This window comes from Ascaphus truei, chromosome 3 (genome assembly GCF_040206685.1).
Source record: "Ascaphus truei isolate aAscTru1 chromosome 3, aAscTru1.hap1, whole genome shotgun sequence".
Classification (NCBI taxonomy): Eukaryota; Metazoa; Chordata; class Amphibia; order Anura; family Ascaphidae; genus Ascaphus; species Ascaphus truei.
In genome coordinates, this window is record NC_134485.1 from 250220137 (window position 1) to 250246313 (window position 26177).

The 26177-nt window shown below is 46.2% G+C and overlaps 1 protein-coding gene across 3 annotated transcripts; it reads left to right on the forward strand.

The window, feature by feature from the left end:
- Positions 1-1524: 1524 nt before the first annotated feature.
- On the forward strand, positions 1525-19983 carry RGN (regucalcin). 3 transcript variants are annotated; one of them, XM_075590594.1, is made up of 7 exons: positions 1525-1653; positions 10874-11040; positions 14142-14324; positions 15777-15992; positions 18302-18433; positions 18632-18786; positions 19719-19983. In XM_075590594.1, exons 2-7 carry the CDS (start codon positions 10878-10880, stop codon positions 19767-19769), a joined length of 900 nt encoding a protein of 299 aa, XP_075446709.1. In that variant the 5' UTR covers positions 1525-1653; positions 10874-10877; the 3' UTR covers positions 19770-19983. The 3 variants fall into 3 exon arrangements, with proteins under 3 accessions (XP_075446709.1, XP_075446711.1, XP_075446710.1); XM_075590596.1 differs by lacking the exon at positions 1525-1653 and adding an exon at positions 2351-2368; XM_075590595.1 differs by lacking the exon at positions 1525-1653 and adding an exon at positions 8556-8649.
- The last annotated feature ends 6194 nt before the right edge of the window (positions 19984-26177 follow it).

Consider the following 26177-nt stretch of genomic DNA (forward strand, 5'->3'; position numbering starts at 1 on the left):
TACAGAAATTAGCCAACACATAACTTACTAATAAACTGAAGGATGCTGATAATTGTACAAGGCCATGCAACAACAAATTGCTGCAAACTTTGCACACATACTGTATGTGAATATCCAACAGCCTGTTTCACAACTTGAACATTCAATGTTAATGGATCACACTGCTGCACATCTAGGTATGTGGTATTATATGATTCAATGCAGCAAATGTGACCAAGGATGCTACATTGATGAAACCAGCCCAAAACTACAAACTAGAATGAACCTGCACAAACACAATAACATACCACGAAGAAGGAAGATGTTGTACTCCAATGTGATATCACTCCTCACAGCCAAATCATTCCATACATCATCTACAAATCCAGATCCTCAACGGAATGTTTGAAACCACCCAAGAACAAATACATTTGAACTCAAAATGATCATGCTCTGATACCCAAAAACGAGGACTTAATTTCTTATAGCATATTACTAGATCAATGTTATCATTTTTTTTTTACCTCTCTGATACTCTGTCACTTTACTCTCCTCCATTGTCTCTTTGATCCATGTATTGCCCTGTCTATTTACCATATTCATTTATTTTGCACACTAGCACATTGTAAGCTACAAAAAGAGAAATATGAATGTCAAATTGGGAATTTATGTCACACACACCTAGCTGCTAATGTGCGGTAGATTGTACGAAGTAGAAGACATATCAATCTGGACTTCTCTGAGAAGCTACAGATATCACACTAAAGTTAACTGGCACTCGAAAGCTCAAAGCTTTGTAGGTGGAACTTTCTAAGCTTTGGACTTTTTAGCTTATCCACTCATCACAATATTACACACACCGCACCACACATCACACACACTCAAGATCTCAAGGAGAAATATCTTACTTTGTGCAAATCTCTCTCTCTACTGATTTCATCATTGTATATTGCACTAGCATTACTTTGTCTCTTGCATTTAATAAGAGGTTGTTGTAATGTATTTATTTATAATATAATCACAACTCCAATAGAGGAGTATACATAGAGAAATATAATCATCAGAATGCAGTCTCCAGCACTACCTGGTAGAAAGTGTCTACAGATCATATTTATTTGCCACTAACTTACATGAAATGTGTTTCAGGAATACACCACCAAAGTGAAGTTGTTTCATTTATGATTGACTGAGTACTAGCAGATTTTTATCACTGTTAAGAATAACTGGATTTGCTTGCAAATAATGATCTGTATAGCAAAGCTAAGGATGATGTTGAATTGATAGTGTACACAATGTCACATTTCTGTGATTGCAGCTAATTTTCCAATACCTGACCATGTGTTGTACCCTCCTTGACAATAGCAGATCAAGTTAAGGATTAGGTTATTGTTTTGTGCTGTGCTAGTAATTTATATTTCCATCCACCCTCACCAGACAGTCCCCCACTGCGGAATCCATTAGAAAGTGCTGAAGAAAGCCCTTTAACACCAGGATTCTGGATCATTAGCCAGGAAAACCTTGTTAATAAAATAAGGCAAACGTGTCTCATGGGTGCATTGACCACTGGTGTTAAATATTAACTGACTCCACAAATATAAACCTTGAGGGGTTGCTATTACTTTGCCCTCAGTCCTCCTGAGAAGCCGCCAGAGAAGAGCTGCCACCGGTTTCAGTGTAGGTATCTTTAACTCTTGTAGGTTGCTATAAACCCATGTATTGAGTAACAGTGCTGTATGTTCTAGTGCAGAGTGGCTGTCTGATTACCAAGAGCAGGCTCAGACAATCCTGCTTTTCTATTTCCCATTAGTGATTTTGCAGGGAGGCCAATGCGGAGATGTGTACATTGTGTAAAATAGTATAATTGGTAGAAGGTGCTTTATATTTGACCTGTGTCATTAATAAGGGAATTTAGAGCGGCTCCCTAGTATAGAGGTCGTCATGGGATACAACCAGGAAGAAGCTGTGCTCCACGACCTGGCTGTTGATATTAAAAAAGGTTGTCTTTCTCCTCCAAATGCTTTAGAAACCAACACACATCATTATAATCAATAGGGAATTAGGACTGCCAAACCAGAGTTAAAGGATGCACCTGTACCTCCTAATGTGGAGCTGGATGGATATCCTATTTCAGTGTTAATCGCTCCCCATAGAACCCCTGCAGGAGGAAAGCTTACAGTGTTTCCCAAACTGTGCGCCGCGGCGCCCTGGCTAGAGGGGCGCCCTGGCTATCAGGGCCGCCAGCAGCGGGAAACAAGGGCTGCTAGCTAATTTAAAAAACAACCTCTGAGGGGAAGCAGAGGAGCGGTCACGTGACCGCTCCCATCCAATGGGGCTGCAGCCTGCCCGGCATTGCAACTACAGCCACCAGACAGAGGCAGCACCAAGGGGGGTGAGTGTGTGTGTGTAAAACGGGCTGCGGGGGGGGGGGTGTGTATATATATATATATATATATGTGTGTGTGTGTGTGTGTGGTGTATGTATGTATATATATATATATATATATATATATATATATATATATGTGTGTGTGTGTGTGTGTGTGTGTGTGGTGTATGTATATATATATATATATATATATATATATATATATATATATATATATGTATGTGTGTGTGTGTGTGTGTGTGTGTATATATATATGTATGTATATATGTGTGTGTGTGTGGTGTGTATATATATATGTATGTATGTGTGGTGTGTGTGTGTATATATATATGTATATATATATATATATATATATATATATATATATACAGTGTTCGACAAACCTATACATTTGCACGCCCCGGGCGAGTGGATTTAACATCGTGGCGAGCTCCTATTGGCCCAGGCATCACACGTTTGGTACTAGGTGGCGAGTAGATTTTTTTTGTTGGGCGAGTAGATTTTTTGGTGATTTGTCGACCACTGTATATATATATATATATATATATATATATATATATATATATATATATATGTGTGGTGTGTATATATACATATATATATATATATATATATATATATATATATATATATATATATATATATATATATATATATATATGAGAGAGAAAAAGGCCCTAAAAAAGCACTCTAGTATGTTTGAAAGTACAAATCACATAATATTTATTGATATATTGTCACAGAACAAATGTTTAAAACAAAGCACAGAAATTGTTAAAATAGAGCATGGATCCCCTGTTCATTACAAAGCTAAACACATCCTCCAAAAACATACCCTCATGGAGACAAAGCCAACTAGTATAGTATGCCTTGATTTCTTGCTGATGATCACGTAGCCATAGCCACGGTTATTTAGTCTGTTGGTTGCTATACCAGATTTATCTTGTCAGGCACTTTTGAATACTATCTGAGTCAATGTTGACTGTTGGCTTTGTCTCCATGAGGGTTTGTTTTTGGAGGATGTGTTTAGCTTTGTAATGAACAGGGGATCCATGCTCTATTTTAACAATTTCTGTGCTTTGTTTTAAACATTTGTTCTGTGACAATATATCAATAAATATTATGTGATTTGTACTTTCAAACATACTATAGTGCTTTTTTAGGGCCTTTTTTTCTCTCTTATCCTATATAACTGCCCTTATAGCACCACCGACATATCATTGTATATTGGATTAATCCAGTGTCGGTATTTAGTTGTACTTATTTTCCTTGTGGATGCGGGGTCCCTCCTTTTTCTCTTGCAATATATATGTGTGTGTGTGTGTTGTGTGTGTGTATATATATATATATGTGTGTGTGTGTGGTGTGTGCGTGTGAATATATTTATCAAAGTTGCACAATGTTAATAATTTATTCTCACATGTCTTTTTTTTTAAAATGTTTAAAATATTATATAATATATATACACACACACACACACACACACACACACACACACACACACAGCTACCAAGTGACAAACACACACAGTGATACCCGCCTCCCAAGCGCACTTGCTGTCTCCTCTGCCAGGACAGCAAAGAGCAGCAGCACCTAAGCGCTTACTATGTCCCAGGCCGGAGGAACTATAGCCGCGCTGATTACAGATGCAGGGGCTTTGTGCATCTGTTCAGCCCGGCTCAGCGACGCTGAGAGATGGAGGAGCAGCACCGGGAGACAGATGTCTCCCAGCAGCACTGCAGCCTCACACCCCCCCCCCCTCCCTCCCCGCAGCACACCGGCCCTCCCTCCCCGCAGCACACCGGCCCTCCCCCCACGTGGCACAGGCCCCCGCAGCACTGACCTCCCCCGTGCAGGGACTTAGCCGTTCAGCCATACCCTCCCCCACCCCCCCGTATCTGTGTGTATTTATTTGTGTGTGTGTGTGTGTATCTGCATCTGTGTGTGTGTGTGTATCTGTGTGTATTTATTTATGTGTGTGTGTATTTATGTGTGTGTGTGTGTGTGTGTATTTATGTGTGTATTTATTTGTATGTGTGTGTGTCTGTGCAGGGAGCTGCCTGCACGGATCTCCTGCCTTTCCTCCCTCCCTGAGAGAGAGAGAGTGTCTGTCTGAGAGAGTGAGAGAGAGAATGTCTGTCTGAGAGAGTGAGAGAGAGAGAGTGTCTGTCTGAGAGAGTGAGAGTGTCTGTCTGAGAGAGTGAGATTGTCTGTCTGAGAGAGTGAGATTGTCTGTCTGAGAGAGTGAGAGTGTCTGTCTGAGAGAGTGAGAGTGTCTGTCTGAGAGAGTGAGAGTGTCTGTCTGAGAGAGTGAGAGTGTCTGTCTGAGAGAGTGAGAGTGTCTGTCTGAGAGAGTGAGAGTGTCTGTCTGAGAGAGTGAGAGTGTCTGTCTGAGAGAGTGAGAGTGTCTGTCTGAGAGAGTGAGAGTGTCTGTCTGAGAGAGTGAGAGTGTCTGTCTGAGAGAGTGAGAGTGTCTGTCTGAGAGAGTGAGAGAGTGTCCGTCTGTGAGAGAGTGTCTGTCTGTGAGAGAGAGTGTCTGTCTGTGAGAGAGAGTGTCTGTCTGTGAGAGAGAGTGTCTGTCTGTGAGAGAGTGTCTGTCTGTGCGAGAGAGTGTCTGTCTGTATGTGTGTCTATCTGTGTGTGTGTCTGAGAGAGAGAGAGAGAGGTCAGAGAGAGAGAGGTCAGAGAGAGAGAGGTCAGAGAGAGAGAGAGAGATCAGAGAGAGAGAGAGATCAGAGAGAGAGAGAGGTCAGAGAGAGAGTGAGGTCAGAGAGAGAGAGACAGCGAGGTCAGAGAGAGAGAGAGAGAGAGACAGTGAGGTCAGAGAGAGAGAGTGAGGTCAGAGAGAGAGAGTGAGGTCAGAGAGAGAGAGAGAGAGTGAGGTCAGAGAGAGAGAGAGAGAGAGAGAGAGATAGTGAGGTCAGAGAGAGAGAGAGTGAGGTCAGAGAGAGAGAGAGAGAGTGAGGTCAGAGAGAGAGAGTGAGGTCAGAGAGAGAGAGTGAGGTCAGAGAGAGAGAGAGTGAGGTCAGAGAGAGAGAGAGAGAGTGAGGTCAGAGAGAGAGAGAGAGAGAGAGAGAGAGTGAGGTCAGAGAGAGAGAGAGAGTGAGGTCAGAGAGAGAGAGAGAGTGAGGTCAGAGAGAGAGAGAGAGAGTGAGGTCAGAGAGAGAGAGAGAGTGAGGTCAGAGAGAGAGAGTGAGGTCAGAGAGAGAGAGAGAGTGAGGTCAGAGAGAGAGAGAGTGAGGTCAGAGAGAGAGAGAGAGAGAGTAAGGTCAGAGAGAGAGAGTGAGGTCAGAGAGAGAGAGAGAGTGAGGTCAGAGAGAGAGAGATAGAGAGAGTGAGGTCAGAGAGAGAGAGAGATAGAGAGAGTGAGGTCAGAGAGAGAGAGAGAGAGTGAGGTCAGAGAGAGAGAGAGAGGTCAGAGAGAGAGAGAGAGAGGTCAGAGAGAGAGTGAGAAAGAGAGGTCAGAGAGAGATAGAGGTCAGAGAGAGAGTGAGGTCAGAGAGAGAGTGAGGTCAGAGAGAGAGTGAGGTCAGAGAGAGAGTGAGGTCAGAGAGAGAGAGAGAGTGAGGTCAGAGAGAGAGAGAGAGGTCAGAGAGAGAGAGAGAGAGAGTGAGGTCAGAGAGAGAGAGAGTGAGGTCAGAGAGAGAGAGAGAGAGTGAGGTCAGAGAGAGAGAGAGAGTGAGGTCAGAGAGAGAGTGAGGTCAGAGAGAGGTCAGAGAGAGAGAGAGGTCAGAGAGAGAGGTCAGAGAGAGAGAGAGAGAGAGGTCAGAGAGAGAGAGAGAGAGGTCAGAGAGAGAGAGAGGTCAGAGAGAGAGAGAGAGAGAGAGAGAGAGTGAGGTCAGAGAGAGAGAGAGAGAGTGAGGTCAGAGAGAGAGAGGGTGAGGTCAGAGAGAGAGAGAGTGAGGTCAGAGAGAGAGAGAGAGTGAGGTCAGAGAGAGTGAAGTCAGAGAGAGAGAGAGAGTAAGGTCAGAGAGAGAGTGAGGTCAGAGAGAGAGAGAGTGAGGTCAGAGAGAGAGAGAGAGAGGTCAGAGAGAGAGAGAGAGTGAGGTCAGAGAGAGAGAGAGTGAGGTCAGAGAGAGAGGGTGAGGTCAGAGAGAGAGAGAGAGAGAGAGTGAGGTCAGAGAGAGAGAGAGAGGGTGAGGTCAGAGAGAGAGAGAGTGAGGTCAGAGAGAGAGAGAGAGTGAGGTCAGAGAGAGAGAGAGTGAGGTCAGAGAGAGAGAGAGTGAGGTCAGAGAGAGAGAGAGTGAGGTCAGAGAGAGAGAGAGTGAGGTCAGAGAGAGAGAGAGTGAGGTCAGAGAGAGAGAGAGTGAGGTCAGAGAGAGTGAGGTCAGAGAGAGTGAGGTCAGAGAGAGAGAGAGAGAGTAAGGTCAGAGAGAGAGAGAGTGAGGTCAGAGAGAGAGTGGGGTCAGAGAGAGAGAGAGTGAGGTCAGAGAGAGAGTGAGTGAGGTCAGAGAGAGAGTGAGTGAGGTCAGAGAGAGAGTGAGTGAGGTCAGAGAGAGAGTGAGTGAGGTCAGAGAGAGAGAGTGAGGTCAGAGAGAGAGAGAGTGAGGTCAGAGAGAGAGAGTGAGGTCAGAGAGAGAGAGGGAGGTCTGAGAGAGAGAGAGAGAGTGAGGTCAGAGAGAGAGAGAGAGTGAGGAGAGTGAGGTCAGAGAGAGAGAGTGAGGTCAGAGAGAGTTAGAGTGTGTGAGAGAGAGTGAGAGTGTCTGAGAGAGACACCAACTGCGCACTGCAACTGTTAGGTATGTATATACACCTTTGTTTTTACTTTGGGCGCCGCGTAAAAATCCTGATCACCTTGGGGAGCCTTGAACCGAAAAAGTTTGGGAACCACTGCATTAAGGTTTTCCTTTCCAAAGAGAGCTGGGTTAGGTTGGGAGCACGCTACTTTTTTGTTAATATATACAATTTGATCTCTTAGGTGCCTAGCTGCTATTTTGTTCTTAAAGGAAAGCCTGTACTATTTCATGGCATGCTTCCTTTTCATCCTTCCATCCAATCTGCCTCCTTTAATCTATAGCTAAAGGAGCAGCTCAGTGAGTAAGGACACTGACTGGTAACAATTTGAATCAGGGGAACCTGGTTCAGTGTAAGCTGTGACTTGTGACCCTAGGCAACCAAAACATAGAGTGTAAGATCGTCTGGCAGGGACACTTGTCTGTAACAATCCTATATGCTGCATACCGCGCGCTACACTGTAATTGTGAAGCAACTTGAGTCCCATTGGGAGAACAGCGCTATCTATCTATATATAATAAAACTGATTCTTGTATGTCTGGTGCTAGATGCGGCGAATCTGATTGGTGCCTCTATGACGTCACCCAACTGCCACTCTCTTCTCCTCACCCGCAGAGACACACACACACACTCCCCCCCCCCCCCCATCAACCCCCCATCACACTCACCCTTACGGCCCTCCCGGGGGGGGGCGGGGGGAACAGGGCAGTGGCGGCCGCATGGGACATGCCCTTCCCTCTGGTCCCCTTCCCCACGGCGCTCCCTTGCTTGCCCGCGTGGGGAGGGAGTGCGGTGGTGGTGCGCAGTCACGGCTGGCGGGAGGTGGGGAGCCGCCTGTTCGGATCGCTGGACTTCCACTCTCCCTACCCCCCCTCCTCCTGTCCAGTGTGTGTGTGTGTGTGTGACACTGTGTGTGTGTGTGTGTGTGTGTGTGACACTGTGTGTGTCACTGTGTGTGTGTGTGACACTGTAGGGTGGGGACCGGAGCTGCGCATGGGGGGGGGGGGGAGGAGCGGAGAGAGAGGGGGGGAGTGGAGAAATAGACAGGGGGAGTGGAGAGGAGGGAGCCGGAAATTTTAAGCCGGGTGCCTGTCCTGTCCACTGTCCCCCCCTCCTCCTGTCCACTGTCCCCCCCTCCTCCTGTCCACTGTCCCCCCCTCCTGTCCACTGTCCCCCCCTCCTGTGCACTGTCCGTCCTCCCCCTCCTGTCCACTGTGTCCCCCCTCCTGTCCACTGTCCCCCCCCCCCCCCCCCCCTCCTCCTCCAAACGGGAAATTTAACTCACGGGCAACGCCGGGTCTCTCAGCTAATATGAAATAAAATTAAATTGCTAAAATGCTGTGTAGAGTATTTGTAGTTAAAACCAAAAGGTGGAGCCCTATGCCAGCTGTAGAAAGCCCGGACTTGCACAGTGCAATGGAATCACATGACTTTTCTGCAGGAAAGGATTTGTGTCCTTACAGGAAGTACATTGAGAAAAGAAAATGTCCCAGCTGAGGAGAGGAACAGGAACACAGGAGCGGCTTCTGCTGTGCCAGGCTGCCCACTGTGTGCGTGTGTGTGAGCCTAATGTGATAGGATTCAGTCCTTTCTGGTATCGGTGTTTGCTGGTCTATTAGCAACTTCTTTGACAAAATAGAGTAAGGTCTAAAACAAAAGGGGCCACCCTGCATCATTACCACGATGATGATCTGAGGTTAGCTGTAGTTCTGTAATAGGGAGGTAGTCGGCTGGTCTCCTGTGAATTTTGGGACAGGCGCAGTGAGGAAGGGCAACGTCACATGCAGGCAGGGTTGACACCTTCTACTGAAGTCCAACACGAAGATTTTTTATTATTAAATGCCTGCATGTCACGGCATCTTTCCCCTGCAACTGTTCTCAATATGGCCGCGCAGCGTCAAATGGCGCCGCTTTGTCATGACAATGGGACGTGGCACTGCGTTACGTCATGACGTCATGTAGTGTTCCCGTTGTCATTGTAAAACGGCGCCATTTGACGCCACACGGCCATATCGAGAACAGTTACTGGGTGAAGATGCCAGAGACGCAGCCTGCCGCCCGCCCAGGGTTGCCGCCACCCGGAGGTTTTCTAGGTAAACCCGTAGCCCGGAGATACGAGGCCAAAACCCGTAGTCTCCGGGTGAAACCCAGAGTGGTGACAACCCTGCGTCCGCCTTGTGACTTTACATTGCCGTGACAACAGGACAGCATGTGATGTCACAGCAGCATTTGACGCTGAAGGAGGAGGGCGACACCAGGTAAGTGAATAAGGGCGGCAGTTTTGTAAATCCGTTACGGAGCATAAGAGAACAAAAACATGGAAATGCTGTGATTACCCATAATCTCCCATCCACAGCGTGTTCCACTGACCCTGAATGGGGGTTTAATAACTTGTGATAATGCAATTACCAACGTGTTAACACCTTTTGCTTATGTAAACCCTTTTCATTCACAAACGCAAGGAGAAAATGTCGCTAGTCTTGTGCGAATTTGTCACTAATTGTTGACCACAATTTCAATCTGATACCACCTCTGTGGGTACATACCCAGGCACATTTGATGTGTTTGTAAACAAACATGTTTTGTCAACTTGCTTTTAAATGAACTCTCTGAAAATGTTAATTACATTGATGCATAGTACAAGATTAGTTGAGTTTTCTTTCACATTGCCTGAGCTGATTTTATTTATTTATTGGTACTAATTTTGCTCAAGTGAAAAACTTGAGTAAAGTTCTCTAAATCTTCTTAATGCAGAAAATTTAATCTGAGCAATCAGAATTCCATGCTTAAAGTTGCAGTTCAAGCTGTCGTTTAAAAAATATATATATTGTGCATCAATGCAATCTACACACTGACAAGTGATTAGCTAAGTTGCTGATCCATCCGTACTCCTGTAACCGATAGCTGAAATTCGACTGGTGGTTCACTAAATGCATCTTGGGTCCTGTTCTGCTGCACTGACAGCCAAAGTTCTGTGAGGAAGATCATGTGACCAGGCAGGCACTAGATTTAATTGGTTCACTGCTAGAGAGGACAGGGCTCAAAAAGGTGATTCTGTTTCAGAAGGGGAATGGGATGTGACTTTGTAAATGGTTGCTATAGGAACAAAAATGCCTGTTATGTTAGAATACATTAAAAATGTCTTTAAAATTGCTTTTATTTAATCTTATTTAAATGCTACAAGTATTTTCTCATAGTACAGAACTGATTTTTTTTTTTTTTTTTAAATACACATGTAGGACATTGCTTGCTCAATTGTACATGACAATATTAATTGTACATGACAATAATATTGTTTATTGTCCCTTGACATTCCTTGTCATGACGCCGCTTTTATCTGGAGAAAGGTTAAAATATGATAAGTAGGTGCTGCTGGCAAATGGGTATCTTGACAGCAGTAAACATTGGCTGTGTGAAAGCAGTAATCCACGCTGACTGTTCATTTTTGGGGGAGTAGAAGGGGTTTATTAACTCGGTTTACAAGGTATTACTCCTTTTGTCAGGGGAGGAGGAATATTTCCTCCTGGACAGAAAATATCATCTTTGTTATGCTCAATTTGCGGAAGCCATTAACATTGCAGCTTTCTATTGGTGCCACGGGGGCCAGATTTGTCATTTTTCATGTCAAACGATAAACGATAAATATCTCGGGGACCAGATAAAAATGGGATTGTTTGTACGTGTGTGTGGGTTGTAATAATATCCCTCATCCATTCTCCAATTATCATTCACGTTGTAAAACTGTGTATCATTCCATCATCTCTTGCACTCCAGGACCATGTCTTCCATTAAGATTGAGTGTGTTGTCCGTGACAAGTGCAGGATTGGAGAATCCCCAGTGTGGGAGGAAAAGGAAGGCACCCTGCTGTATGTGGACATCACAGGACAGAAGGTTTGTCGGTGGAACCCTAACACCAACAATGTGCAGAGTGTATGTGTAGGTGAGTGGGAGACTAATTAGGGAGCATTGTCATGCAGTTATTACTTTTTCTATGTTACGTTTAATGAGACACAACAAGCAACAGTAGCATAAAATATAACCAATTTGTCAAAAAGTAATCAACAACTTCCCCGGCTGCTAAATTATGTTTTTAACCTTTACTTTATTGCAGAGAAAAAAGAAAATAAAATACACCTGGCGCCAAATATTGTCCAATAAGATGAGTCCTGTGATCCTCAAGAATCCGCACAAGTGCTTGCAGGTCATGTAATGAGAAAAACAAACAAACAAACAGATCATAGCATATAACTGCTGGGCGAGGGCAGCCTATGCTAAAGACACTACATACAGAAAAAGTAACAGACTAAAATGATTTATTAAAACATAAGGAACTGTGTCATTAAACAAGGGACCGCGGTACAATGACAGAACGCTGTTGATCCGGAGATGGTAAAATCAAAACCCTACTTACAAGAAGCAGGGTGACAACTGGCGGTGATAAACTGAGGTTGGTGTCCAGAGGTATCAGGGTGATGGTCCGACAGAGCTACCACTCTGTGACGCTGATGTCGTCACCAAAGTCTCCCTGTAGTCGCTCATGGGGAAGCGCCGGAGGGTGGGGGGGGGAAGCAGACTCGCTGGGGCGCTCACGCCGACACCGCGTGTGGCTAATCCAATTCTCTCACTGCTCCTCTCTGCCCGGCGTCCGCAGGGTTAAAGGCACACAAACCTCTCCGCTCAGACACACTGATACAACAGCTAGTCCCACAGAGTACTGAAGCAGTCCAAAAGGTGACAACTAGCACCCGCCCTACTGAGAAAGTAGATTTGTTCTACAAAACGCGTCCAGCGAGTCTGCCTCCCCCCCCCCCCTGACTTTTTCTGTATGTAGTGTCTTTAGCATAGGCTGCCCTCACCCAGCAGTTATATGCTATGATCTGGGTTTTTTTGTTTGTTTGTTTTTTCTCGTTACATGACCTGAAAGCACTTCTGCGGATTCTTGAGGATCACAGGTCTCATCTTATTGGACAATATTTGGCGCCAGGTTTATTTTGTTTTATGTTTGATTCTGTTTGTACTGGACAGTAGGTATCAGGCAGCCTATCTTTATGTAAAGAGTGTATTATTGATTGTATCACTAGTTAGTTATTTAGGCACTTTAGCGCTTCATTCACAGCATTTTTTTCGAAGATAAAAAAGAAATGTTACATCTTTTTCAGACATTTATTGAAAAGAATACAGTATAATTTCAATAACTATATATATATATACACACACACACTAACTACAACTGGATGGACAGTTCACTTACAATTAAAAAGTTAATCAATAGAAATCAGGATCAGAACTTTTGGAAAAGAAGAACGATGTTACAATTAAAAAGATAAAAGACAAACGAAGAAGAATGAGTATTCCCCACTTAATTAGGCTTTAACTTAAAGATTGCACAGTTTCATGTTACATAGGGTAGAAGGGAACCAATCCCAAAATCAGGGCTCAATTGCACCAAAACATCAGTATGTAGATATCACACAAAGAAGAAAACACCCATAATGAGCTATGATAAGAGCTGTGTGAGACTTATAATACACCTGTAGCCATTAAACTCCTGTCAATAAAACAATGCAATAGTGTCAATAAGGTGGTGACAAACCTATATATATACCATAAGGGTCATGCCTACCCTCCCAATAAAACAACCAGCATGAACAACATGACTTATGGAGTTAACAGGTATATACTCACAATACGGCTGCTCATCCCAGGGTGGTGCATGCCTCACGTCGGTTTCAAAGCAGTCCAAGTAGATGTCCCATAGGGTCAAAAAACGGAGCACAGCAGCAGCAAAAAGTGGGGCCACAAACCCTTTTCAAAATGAACTCTTTGACAAAGGGACACCTGTCCCGAAACGCGTCAGAGTTACTCTGCACCCCTCAATTGTGTTTCAATAAATCGTTTTTAATCTTTCTTCTGGTTTGTGGCCCCACTTTTTGCTGCTGCTGTGCTCCGTTTTTTGACCCTATGGGACATCTACTTGGACAGTTTCATGTTACATTGGAGGTACATGATGGTTTATACACCATCGCCACATGCAGATCACTAAGAAATCAGAACACATTTAGGACAGTGCAGAAGGATACATCATCTGCGGAGTTCAATCGAAGACCCAGGTTGGGTTTATTTTCCAAATATTCAAGCACCTGCACCTCACAACAGAACTATACGTAACGCATGCAATTTGCGAGCTAGAACACTTTTTATTACCATATTCAATATGATGAGAAGCAGGGTACAGTAAAGTAAACAATGCATTGAGTTTCATTTGTGTGAATGGTAGTTACTGCATTGTTAACTACCATGGCCTTTACCCACAATACAGGCCATAAATCCCATTAGTTTTGACTGCTGTGAGATCTTTCTCCACTCTTTTTTCTAGCTGTCTTTCTTTTTTCTTAGGTGTCTGTAATGCCTTATTTAACTCACATAGTAGAGGGTTACTCACTCCAGAATGTCTTCCTCAAGTAGTCTTACAGAACATGAAGATACCATCTTATGAAGGCATCTCCTCACTGACAATCATTTACATGTGAGAACAGTAGACATGGATTGCTCTTCAAGATTGCTTGCTCTGTTAGTTTTTCATGTGGGTTAATTGTTTAGTCACTGATTAGGTGAGAAGTGAGGTATTACACTGCCTCTCACTCACCTGTGCAGATACATCTATTGTCCTCCAAATAAAAGTCCCTTTATCTGTTATTTTATTTACAAACGATGAGCTCTGCTACGGGTGAATTATTAGTACACATATGAAGTAAGTGGAGGACTTGGGTTCTCGGAAGTCACTATATATTTTTCAGAGGTTCTGTGGAGTCACAATACATTCTTAAAAGGTTCCACAGTTCTTAAAAGATTGAAATCCACTAATATATGTAACCTGCAAGATGACAGAAATGTATCATAAGATGCTTACTGATTTCTGTTACGGCACCCTCCAATACTTGGGCAGTTTTTATAACCAGATTGGATTTGAATGATTTACTAAGGAGTTTGCTTCTGTTGTGACGTGTTGTGTTAATTACCTATCTTTTCCCCTCTGTGTAGAAGCCCCAATTGGCTCTGTTGCACTTCGGAAATTGGGTGGTTATGTTGTTGCCATGGGAACCACGTTTGGAGGTCTTAATTGGGAGGACCAGTCTGTAACCACGATCGCCCGCGTTGATGAGGACAAGCCCAACAACCGGTTTAATGATGGGAAGGTTGACCCAGAAGGAAGATTTTTTGCAGGTACAGTTTAGCTTAAACTGTACCAGAACATTTAAATAAGCAGAATAATCAGTGGTGTTACCCATGTGAATCTTATATATGTGTGTGTGTATATATATATATATATATATATATATATATATATATAAGAGGGAAAAAAAGAAAGAAAAAGCGCCCGATCCTTGTGTAAAATCAGATAATAAAGGGTTTTAATTTGCCATGAGCAGACGATTGCCAACTCACACTTTGTCAAATAAAATCAAGCAATTTATGGGACAAGCCCATGCACCACACCGACGTCCAAATTTCACAGCTGTCCTCCGTCTGCATACAGATACTGCCGCTGTAAATCAGCTCTGCTGTGGGATGTGCTGCCAGTAAAACTTTCTCTTTCACCTCAGTTGGAATAGTAGGTACTTTTGGCTGCATTCAATCTTCCACTGATCGTATTGCAGGATACTCCTGGACTGACGTCTCTGCTCTGGTGCATGGGCTTGTCCCATAAATTGCTTGATTTTATTTGACAAAGTGTGAGTTGGCAATCATCTGTTCATGGCAAATTAAAACCCTTTATTATCTGATTTTACACAAGGATCGGGCGCTTTTTCTTTCTTTTTTTTTCTCTTAGGTATCGTTGGGAGGTTGGTGAGCCCAAGATTAAAGCTGCCCAGGACAACAATTTCAATTTTTAAGGATTTGTATGGACATTCTATATTTACATTGTCTACATTGAAAAAGAGACTTACACACATTTTTTATAGGTATATTTTTCTTTTTTTTTATATTGTTTTTGTTGCCAACCTACATTTTTTTATATTTTTTCATTTTTCATATTTTTATATATTTTTATTTTTTGTAACTTGCAATTCACTTAGTATCCTGCCACTATACTATATATTGTTAGACATCTGTGCTGGGTGCATCGTTCTACAGTGTGGGATTTGTTTTGCAAGGATACAGGTGTGTGCTAATAGGGGCGCTGTTAATTATTTTATATATACATATATATATATATATATATATATATATTGTTAAAGTCCATTTACATCCAAATGTACTTATATACAAAATACAAAAACTGTGCCAACGGATGTACAAATAATAAATAACATAATAAATATATCTATCATATAAAACCGAGAGTCGACAGGATTGAGAATACCCATATTTTCCTACGGAACTGCATTTGTGTCGTTCACTAGTATGTGTTAGGTGGGGTTGGTGATTATACAGTGTAGGACTATAAGAAGATACAGTATAATGAATAAGTAGAACTGTAGTAAGCCCTGCTGTGTTACAATGATATGAAGGCAAAGATTGCATTAGCAATTTGGATTGTCTATGACTGTTGATTATAAGTCAAGTAAATCCCTTAGCTGTGACAGGTTGTGTTTAACGTAGTAAGCATATTAATATAACTAAGGTTGTATACATCATATTCGTACATTAATCATTTCAGTATGGCCCCCACAGGCACCATGGCCCAGGAAATCCGCCCTGCGGTTGTCGAGAGGAACCAGGGTTCTCTGTTCACCCTCTATCCTGATCATTCTGTGGTGAAGCACTTTGACATGGTGGACATCTCTAATGGCTTAGACTGGTCCCTCGATCACAAAACGCTGTATTACATAGACAGCCTTTCGTACGCAGTTGATGCTTTCGACTATGATGTGAAAACTGGAAAAGTCTGTAAGTAATGGCAAAAAAGGTGCTGCCATTGTTTTATTGTACGAGTTTGTCTGTACTAGTATGAATGATCTTCAAGAATGCAGCTTTTTCCACCGATTCTGGTATCATCAAATGGAAACACATCGGAATCTATTGTCTGTATACTGTATCTGCCATCGTTTAATGTTAATATGAAGGCAACTCTGTTTTTTTCATCTTTAATTACAAGTCCCTGGCTGGTGCTTTGTTTTATAAACAATGAGTACTTTTGTGCATTTTTAACTGTTGATGTTTTTCCATATCCTGTGTATGATGCCGCATGCATTATTTTCACCTCCGGGATCGCTTGGTTCCTGATTTACATACTGATAAAAGTAGCATGTTCCAGTCCCCTCCAGGGAAAACAAAATGGCAGTTTCAATTTGCCACATCGCGCAGGCCAATAGGAAGCAGCGATATGATCCATTGTGGCTTTTTATTGGCCTGTGTCACTTGGGGGATTTAGAGTTTAGGTTTGGGACTTACTCTATACGGCTGGTGGAAGTCTACCTCACTGGAAGGCTATGGCCCCAGTGAGCGCGTGCGTGCAACAGAACGCCTGGCGGTGCTCGTGGCCTTCACCCGTGTGACCATAGGACTTCAGATCACTCGCGGCGGGGAGGCGTGGTGGGGGCGCGGCCATTACATCATGCGGCTGGTTCCCCCTCATTGGCTGAACCTCCGCCATGACGTGGCCATCACTCGGCCGTCGCGCCAAAAGTCACATTTCTTGACTTTTCAAAATGTAGTCGCGCTTTGTGCATGCGTGCGCACGGACTGACTGGGGCCGGCCCCATAGAATCATCTCTTGTTCGCGCACGCCGTCGCGATCACTGGGGATGAGCCTAAGCATTGAGAAATCTGCATCGAGAAACGTGTTCTTAAAAAAATTATAGAACAGTTGTAATTCATTTTTTTTTAGTTCTGCTTTTTATGTTGCAGTTCTTTTACCAGGAAATGCTTTCAAAATAGCTGAATATCTTTTGAATAGTTGATGTCATTGAGAGGTCAGGGCAAAGGGAAGCAATCCAGTTCTTCCCCATTTTATGATGATGCATCCTTCATAGTTCCCCTTGGGCAGCCTTACTTTCCATAGTTACTTTCATTTTATACAGGAACCTCTCTATTCCCATAGAGAACTGTAACCAATGAATATATGTGTTATATATTAAACCCCCAACTCTTGTTACTACCTGGAAAATTATATATCTGTCTCTGGAAGTCCTGTCATGGTAGATCAAGACCCTTTTATTCTATGCAATATGCAGTGACAGCGTGTCCCTGTGCTAGAGACAAGTCCAGCTTCATTCAAGTCCCCTAAAATGGGTTATTGAATAGAGCTCAATGTATCAAGGCAAGTCTGACATTACATTCCAGTCTTCCTGTGCCAGTTGGTGTCAATGTATCAAGGTACTTAGCACCTATTGTTCCCTTCTTGGGTTATGTTGTAATTTGGGGAGTATCAAAAGGAGGAGTTAGGGGTTTTGCCAAGTGTGAGGTAGCAGGGCGGATTGGGGGTGAAATGGGGATTGGAATTTCACTTACCTGCCGGGACATCACGTGATGGCACGTGGTCATGGCAACGTGTCTCCATAACGCAGCGACCCATGACTATGCAACGTCGATGGAGGAGGGCCACGCCAGAAACGGTAAGTCTTACAGAGGTCCCGCTGTATCCCCAGCAATGACTTTAATTGTTGTGGGAAAGAGCGCAGGGCCTCTGTAACCACGATGCATAGAGCTCCACCGGTCCCTGGTCCCACTGGGTATTTGCCCAGTGTCTAGATGGCATATTCCGGGTCAAATGTGCGAAGAATACATGCAAAAGATCACATTCCCATAATTTCTTAGGACATGCAGAAATGGAGATTATATACTGATGATTATATATATAATATCAATTATTATGAATGAATGGCCATTCAAAGTTACAAATCATGCAATCTCCTTGCTGAGTCTGTACATACCACGCACTAATGGAAATAGAAGTTTCCCCTCTTCATCCATTAAACTCAAATGAAAGGTTTGACATGTATGTCCTGAATTTTCAGGGAGTTTCGAAACCTAATGCAACTGAAATGTATTCTTGATATTCAACAGCATTTTGTACATTGATAATATTTGGAAACTGTACTCCTCTGCAGCTAGCGAATGCATTGCAATCCTCTCTGGCATCAAAGCGATTGGTTGCTAAATATTTTGACCTAAATTCCCAACTTGCTCCGTGATCAGATCTCACCCCTAACAATGCTAGCATGGCACATAGCTTAGTTACTGCTTCTCTTCCACAGCGAACCGCAGGCACCTATACAAGCTGGAGAAGGGTGAAGGAATCCCAGATGGGATGTGCATAGATGCAGAAGGAAAACTTTGGGTGGCGTGTTATAATGGAGGACGGGTGATTCGCATAGATCCTCAGACTGGTATGTTGTGGGCCTGCCACCCATTTGAAAAAGCCTTTTGAGTATATAATAAATTCTATGTTACTAATGTGTTTCCAAACTCATTAACGGTATAGAAAATCATTCTAAAAAAGAGGTCATTGTATTATCTGTAATAAGCACCAGATATGTATTGCTGCATATGAGATAGGAACATATCTCTTATTCTATGTGCTGCAGGAAAGCGAATCCAAACGGTAACATTGCCAGTGGACAAGACAACCTCCTGCTGCTTTGGGGGAAAGGATTACTCAGACATGTACGTGACTTCTGCCTGCGATGGAATGGACGAGGAGCTGAGCGCCCGGCAGCCTCAGTCTGGGGGCATTTTCAAGGTTATTTCCATTTCCCCTATACACTGATAAGCCTAACGTACAACCATCCTGCATGTGCCTTAGTGATATGAATTTAGGGCTTTTTACTTTACATACATAGTATATCAAAGCAAAGCTAGACAGGTGAGAGAGAGAGAGAGATTTAGTGTTCAAACAATGATTTAGTGTTGACATTGCAATGTCAATGAAATTATACGGCTCACTGCACTTTAAAGGGGAATAAATATTAACTGGAGTTCGATAGGGATCTGCACACTTCCAGCTTTATAATGTTTCCCAGAGTTATTCTCCACTGTCTTCAACTGTGCACAGGTTTCTAAATAACCATAACACTCTAATATTGAAGAGAAGGGCCACTCGGCCCAGATTTACAACATGAGTCTAAAATGTAGTTCCGAAGTAAATGAGTTTTAAAACCGCAATCCCAACCGTTTATTTAAAATATATATGTGATGCCCTTCCTGAGTCCCCCCCCCCCGGGGCGGAACTATGTTCTATTTAAGCTTTAGGGACCCTCCAGTGAGATTACAGATGTGACAAATCCGTTCACGGGAAACAACAGTGCCATTCAAATCTCGCGGGTCCTGCGAGCCAATAAGGAAGCTTCAGCGTCAGGCATTGCGGCTTTCTACCGCACCGCTATTTAAATACCTAGGGAAGCCAGGAAGTAATACTGGTAACTTTATTGTTAAATAGCGCGTGAATTCGGTTGTCTCCGGAGCTGGAAAAAAAGCCTGATTTAGCTCTAACTGACCCCTCCATTCCCATCCTGTGAAATGGCGGGATTGCTGCTTTTAAAGTGAGCCCAGACTTGGCAATGTCTGACCCTCTGGCCCTACGTAGCAGGTGTCTCCCGACTGTCAGCGGAAGTGATGTCACAGAGAGGCGGCTGCCTCTTAGGGATTGTGACATTCTATTTTCTTTTCTTGCAGATAACTGGACTAGGCGTAAAGGGAATACCACCCAACGTATATGCGGGTTAAACAAACAAACAAAAATGGAAACAGCAATGTTATTAATGTCTCTCCTATGCTCTTACAACAGATGAGTTTACCTGATCAACCGCAGAATAACTAACCTACTGGCTACAAAGGAAAAGCCAAACGTGCATTTTCATCAACTGCTATTTCCCGGTTTGGGCTTTCATGCAATACATTTTCAGCTACAAATACAATAAATGCCATCATTGCCCAATGTAATCATTCTAATCTTGTTATTCCTACTTTGGAAGAATCATCAATAAACCCTTCACTTTTGTGCTGCTCTCAGTCAGTGAAGGGGTTAAAGCATATTGTAATAATGCAAATGTATATCTCAGGAACATGAACAAACAAATACAAATGTGGCAACATTATTCACTTTGCATTCGCATTAAATCTACTTTCAATTCGATTTCTAAATCAAGGTGAAATAAGCATTTGTGCATCGCAGCATTACGGAAATCTGTACGCTGTACATTAATAGGACCATTCCTGCCTCCTCAATGTTTCACTTGCTAGTCTGAAGATAAGTGGACAGAGCGATGCACATGTGCACTGGTGCCTAATAATACACCGTTTTCAGGAAAAAAGGGACCCCTTCAGTTTTGCCTCGTATATATTTTTTGCTTAACTCCCATGAAAATGTGCACAATTGTAGGTCTGTTATGTAGATTAACACTATATAAAAAGCACAATGTGGACAATCAACTGACGTTAACTAAATTGATGTCACTGTATTATGTCAACTAGTACCAGATACACTGCGGTAGAAATAGATCTTCCTTTCGTAGCGCGTAAATGCGTTAAACTGTTGTAATCTAATCTGAAAAACTAAAATTACTATAAAGTTTGGGTTCAAAGTATGTTTCAAAGTGTGTGTTCAAAATGTCCTGTCGAAATGCACGCCCCGAAGACGAGAACGCCAGTGTCTGCCTGTATAATTGATAACGCGTTGATCCCGCTGCTCCCACTCCTGAATGATACGTCGTCGCAGCTCATCAACATCCCGGATCTCCTCCCTGTAAACTCGTTCTTGCAAGATGTCCCAGATTTTATAGTTACCAGGATGCAAATCGGGAATGTTAGGTCAAAGGTTCGGCAGAAGTAGGTCTGGAGTCCATTTTGTAACTATGCACTTGATCAGGTCATCATGCCGTCACCAATTCCAAAGAATATTTTTTAGATTATCAAATAATTCTTAAATCTAATAATCTACTGTGATATACCTATAATTGCAAAACTTTCCCCCAAAATGTCGTGATTTTTCTGCAGGATATGACGAAAAATAAAAGGCCCTGTAACACAGTGTAGATATTAATCCTTTGATTCCACACCTCAATCCACTCTCTCCTCTGATGGATTGTCCGGCCCAGTCATAATTTCTAACTTTGAACTTTCTCCCTTCTCAGAGTGGGCCCTGAACGGCATATTCCTGTGCTGTAACATAGAGAGGATCTTATCAAAGCCTATTTATCATAAGGAAAAAAAAGGTGTCAGTAAAGTGCAGGAAAATGCCCCAATTCACAAAGGGGCGTCAAGCTTTAGCACGCCTTTACTCCTATTCAAATAATACGGAGCAAACCCATGCTCAACCTTCATCATCACTTATTTTTAAAGTAAATACAGGCCTCTACTTAAGGGGTCGTCACAATACTACTAAGTCGTCATATTACTCGACCTCTCTGCAGCATTTGACACCATGGACCACCCTCTTCTCCTACACATTCTCCATACTCTTGGTATTCGGAACAAAGCTGTATCCTGGATCTCATCCTACCACTTCCATCGTACTTTCAGTGTCTCTTCTGCTAACACCTCCTCCTCTATTGATCTCTCTGTGGGGGTACCCCAGGGCTCTGTCCTGGGACCTCTTCTCTTTTCTCTGTACACGCTCTCTCTAGGTGACCTAATAACATCTTTTGGGTTTAATTATCACCTCTATGCTGACGACACACAAATATACTTTTCAACACCCGACCTTATACCTGCTGTACAAACCAAAGTTTCTGAATGCCTCTCTGCTATATCATCCTGGATGGCCTTCCGCCGCCTTAAACTCAACATGGCTAAAACAGAGCTCCTCATACTTCATCCGAAACCTGGCCCTACTACCTCCTTCCACATTACTGTTGGAACTACGATCATTCACCCAGTAGCCAAGCACGTTGCCTAGGGGTCACACTCGACTTCTCTCTCACATTCGCCCCTCACATTCAAAACATTTCTAAAACTTGTTGCTTTTTCCTCCGCAATATAACAAAGATACGCCCTTTCCTCTGTTGCTCGACTGCTAAAACTCTGACTCAGGCCCTCATTCTCTCCCGTCTTGATTACTGTAACCTCCTGCTGTCCGGCCTTCCTGCCTCTCACCTGTCTCCCCTACAATCTATCCTAAACGCTGCTGCCAGAATCACTCTACTCTTTCCTAGATCTGTCTCAGCATCTCCCCTCATGCAATCCCTCTCCTGGCATCCGATCAAATCCCGCATCTCACACTCCATTCTTCTCCTCACTTTTAAAGCTTTACACTCTTCTGCCCCTCCTTACATCTCAGCCCTAATTTCTCGTTATGCACCATCCAGACTCTTGCATTCTTCTCAAGGATGTCTTCTTTCTACCCCCTTTGTATCTAAAGCCCTCTCCCGCCTTAAACTTTTTTCACTGACTGCCCCACACCTCTGGAATGCCCTTCCCCTCAGTATCTGACTAGCACCTCTCTATCCACCTTTAAGACCCACCTTAAGAAACACTTGCTTAAAGAAGCATGAGTAGCACTGTGAATATTCTGAACACATGATACATAAAGCTTGGCCCCCTGCAGACGCACTTACCTGAATGCCCTTCTACTGTCTCTGTACGTTCTCCCTACCTACCAATTAGACTGTAAGCTCCTCGGGGCAGGGACTCCTCTTCCTTAATGTTACTTTTATGTCTAAAGCACTTATTCCCATGATCTGTTATTTATATTATCTGTTATTTATTTGATTACCACGTGTATTACTACTGTGAAGCGCTATGTACATTAATGGCGCTATATAAATAAAGACATACAATACTTTACAGTCAGTTTGAGAACAGCTACAATTAAAAACAATTATATTGTTACACAAGAAAAAGACAGGAAAATACAGTGTTATAATAACACATGGTTGCATTAATTGAACAAAGGTTATACATTCAGTTTACAGACATCTCATGGACAGTTATAAATATGATTATGGGCATATGTAACATTTACAGACAGGGCCGCCAACAGAAATCATGGAGCCCAGGACAAATGAAAGGAGCATAGCCCCCCCAACCCATAGCGCACCTACCACATGAAAAACATTTTTAGCGCACAACTTTTACTTAACCCCCAATACATATACAAATACCCCCCCCCCCAATACATATAAAAATATACTCCCAATACATATAAAAAGTACCCAACCCCCCCAATACATATAAAAATCAGACTTACCTTGGGAATGATCTCAGGTCAGGCCGCCACTGCAGGGGGGGGGGCGCGGTGTGCTGGTGGCTGCAGGGGGGGCAGAATACTGGTGGCTGCAGGGGGGGGCATGTGCCGGTGGCTGCAGGTGTGGGGGTGGTGTGCTGGTGGCTGCAGAGGGCCGGTTGTTGCACGGGTGGGGCGTTGGGGGGGGGCGAGTGGGTGGCTGCGGGAGGGCCATTGCTGCTGGGGGTGGTGGTGCTACGGGGAGAGGGCCGGTGGCTGTGCTGCAGGAGGAGGGCTGTTGCTATGGGGGGTGGCGGTGCTGCAGGGGGGGGGCTGGCAGTGCTGCGGGAGGGCGGTGGCTTTGGCGGTGCTGTGTGGCTGGTGGTGATGCGGGGGGGGATGGGCTGTGGCAGTGCTGCAGTGGCTGGTGGTGCAACTGGGGGGAAATGACTGCGGGGGGTGGCATTGCTGCGGGGGGGGGAGGTGGCCGGTGGCCGCAGGGGCTGGCAGTGCTGCGGTGGGGGGGGGGGGGTGGCCGGTGGCTGCAGGGCTGGTGGTGTTATGGGGGTGGCGGTGCTGTGGTGGCTCTGGCGGTGCTGCAGTGACTGTGGGGGGTGGCAGTGCTGCGGTGGGGGGGGGGGTGTCCGGTGGCCGCAGGGGCTGGCAGTGCTGCGGTGGGGGGGGGGTGTCCGGTTGCCGCAGGGGCTGGCAGTGCTGCGGTGGGGGGGGGGGTGGCCGGTGGCTGCAGGGCTGGCGGTGTTATGGGGGTGGCGGTGCTGTGGTGGCTCTGGCGGTGCTGCAGTGACTGTGGGGTTGGCGGTGCTGTGGTGGCTCTGGCGGTGCTGCAGTGACTGTGGGGTTGGTGGTGCTGTGGGGGCTCTGGCGGTGCTGCAGTGACTGTGGGGTTGGCGGTGCTGTGGTGGCTCTGGCGGTGCTGCAGTGACTGTGGGGTTGGCGGTGCTGTGGGGGCTCTGGCGGTGCTGCAGTGACTGTGGGGTTGGCGGTGCTGTGGTGGCTCTGGCGGTGCTGCAGTGACTGTGGGGTTGGCGGTGCTGTGGGGGCTCTGGCGGTGCTGCAGTGCCTGTGGGGTTGGCGGTGCTGTGGTGGCTCTGGCGGTGCTGCAGTGACTGTGGGGTTGGCGGTGCTGTGGGGGCTCTGGCGGTGCTGCAGTGACTGTGGGGTTGGCGGTGCTGTGGGGGCTCTGGCGGTGCTGCAGTGACTGTGGGGTTGGCGGTGCTGTGGGGGCTCTGGCGGTGCTGCAGTGGCTGTGGGGTTGGCGGTGCTGTGGGGGCTCTGGCGGTGCTGCAGTGCCTGTGGGGTTGGCGGTGCTGTGGGGGCTCTGGCGGTGCTGCAGTGCCTGTGGGGTTGGCGGTGCTGTGGGGGCTCTGGCGGTGCTGCAGTGGCTGTGGGGTTGGCGGTGCTGTGGGGGCTCTGGCGGTGCTGCAGTGGCTGTGGGGTTGGCGGTGCTGTGGGGGCTCTGGCGGTGCTGCAGTGACTGTGGGGTTGGCGGTGCTGTGGGGGCTCTGGCGGTGCTGCAGTGACTGTGGGGTTGGCGGTGCTGTGGGGGCTCTGGCGGTGCTGCAGTGACTGTGGGGTTGGCGGTGCTGTGGGGGCTCTGGCGGTGCTGCAGTGGCTGTGGGGTTGGCGGTGCTGTGGGGGCTCTGGCGGTGCTGCAGTGACTGTGGGGTTGGCGGTGCTGTGGGGGCTCTGGCGGTGCTGCAGTGGCTGTGGGGTTGGCGGTGCTGTGGGGGCTCTGGCGGTGCTGCAGTGACTGTGGGGTTGGCGGTGCTGTGGTGGCTCTGGCGGTGCTGCAGTGACTGTGGGGTTGGCGGTGCTGTGGGGGCTCTGGCGGTGCTGCAGTGACTGTGGGGTTGGCGGTGCTGTGGGGGCTCTGGCGGTGCTGCAGTGCCTGTGGGGTTGGCGGTGCTGTGGGGGCTCTGGCGGTGCTGCAGTGGCTGTGGGGTTGGCGGTGCTGTGGGGGCTCTGGCGGTGCTGCAGTGGCTGTGGGGTTGGCGGTGCTGTGGGGGCTCTGGCGGTGCTGCAGTGACTGTGGGGTTGGCGGTGCTGTGGGGGCTCTGGCGGTGCTGCAGTGACTGTGGGGTTGGCGGTGCTGTGGGGGCTCTGGCGGTGCTGCAGTGCCTGTGGGGTTGGCGGTGCTGTGGGGGCTCTGGCGGTGCTGCAGTGACTGTGGGGTTGGCGGTGCTGTGGGGGCTCTGGCGGTGCTGCAGTGGCTGTGGGGTTGGCGGTGCTGTGGGGGCTCTGGCGGTGCTGCAGTGCCTGTGGGGTTGGCGGTGCTGTGGGGGCTCTGGCGGTGCTGCAGTGACTGTGGGGTTGGCGGTGCTGTGGGGGCTCTGGCGGTGCTGCAGTGGCTGTGGGGTTGGCGGTGCTGTGGGGGCTCTGGCGGTGCTGCAGTGACTGTGGGGTTGGCGGTGCTGTGGGGGCTCTGGCGGTGCTGCAGTGACTGTGGGGTTGGCGGTGCTGTGGGGGCTCTGGCGGTGCTGCAGTGGCTGTGGGATTGGCGGTGCTGTGGGGGCTCTGGCGGTGCTGCAGTGCCTGTGGGGTTGGCGGTGGTGTGGTGGCTCTGGCGGTGCTGCAGTGACTGTGGGGTTGGCAGTGCTGTGGGGGCTCTGGCGGTGCTGCAGTGGCTGTGGGGTTGGCGGTGCTGTGGGGGCTCTGGCGGTGCTGCAGTGCCTGTGGGGTTGGCGGTGCTGTGGGGGCTCTGGCGGTGCTGCAGTGACTGTGGGGTTGGCGGTGCTGTGGGGGCTCTGGCGGTGCTGCAGTGGCTGTGGGGTTGGCGGTGCTGTGGGGGCTCTGGCGGTGCTGCAGTGACTGTGGGGTTGGCGGTGCTGTGGGGGCTCTGGCGGTGCTGCAGTGGCTGTGGGGTTGGCGGTGCTGTGGGGGCTCTGGCGGTGCTGCAGTGCCTGTGGGGTTGGCGGTGCTGTGGGGGCTCTGGCGGTGCTGCAGTGGCTGTG

What these genes read in the sequence shown, in the direction of transcription:
- RGN (XM_075590594.1), top strand. Translation starts at nt 10,878, where the DNA reads ATGTCTTCCATTAAGATTGAGTGTGTTGTCCGTGACAAGTGCAGGATT. An exon ending in AGAAGGAAGATTTTTTGCAG is followed by an intron (nt 14,325 to 15,776) that starts GTACAGTTTAGC and finishes TGGCCCCCACAG; the next exon opens with GCACCATGGCCCAGGAAATC. An exon ending in AGTCTGGGGGCATTTTCAAG is followed by an intron (nt 18,787 to 19,718) that starts GTTATTTCCATT and finishes CTTTTCTTGCAG; the next exon opens with ATAACTGGACTAGGCGTAAA.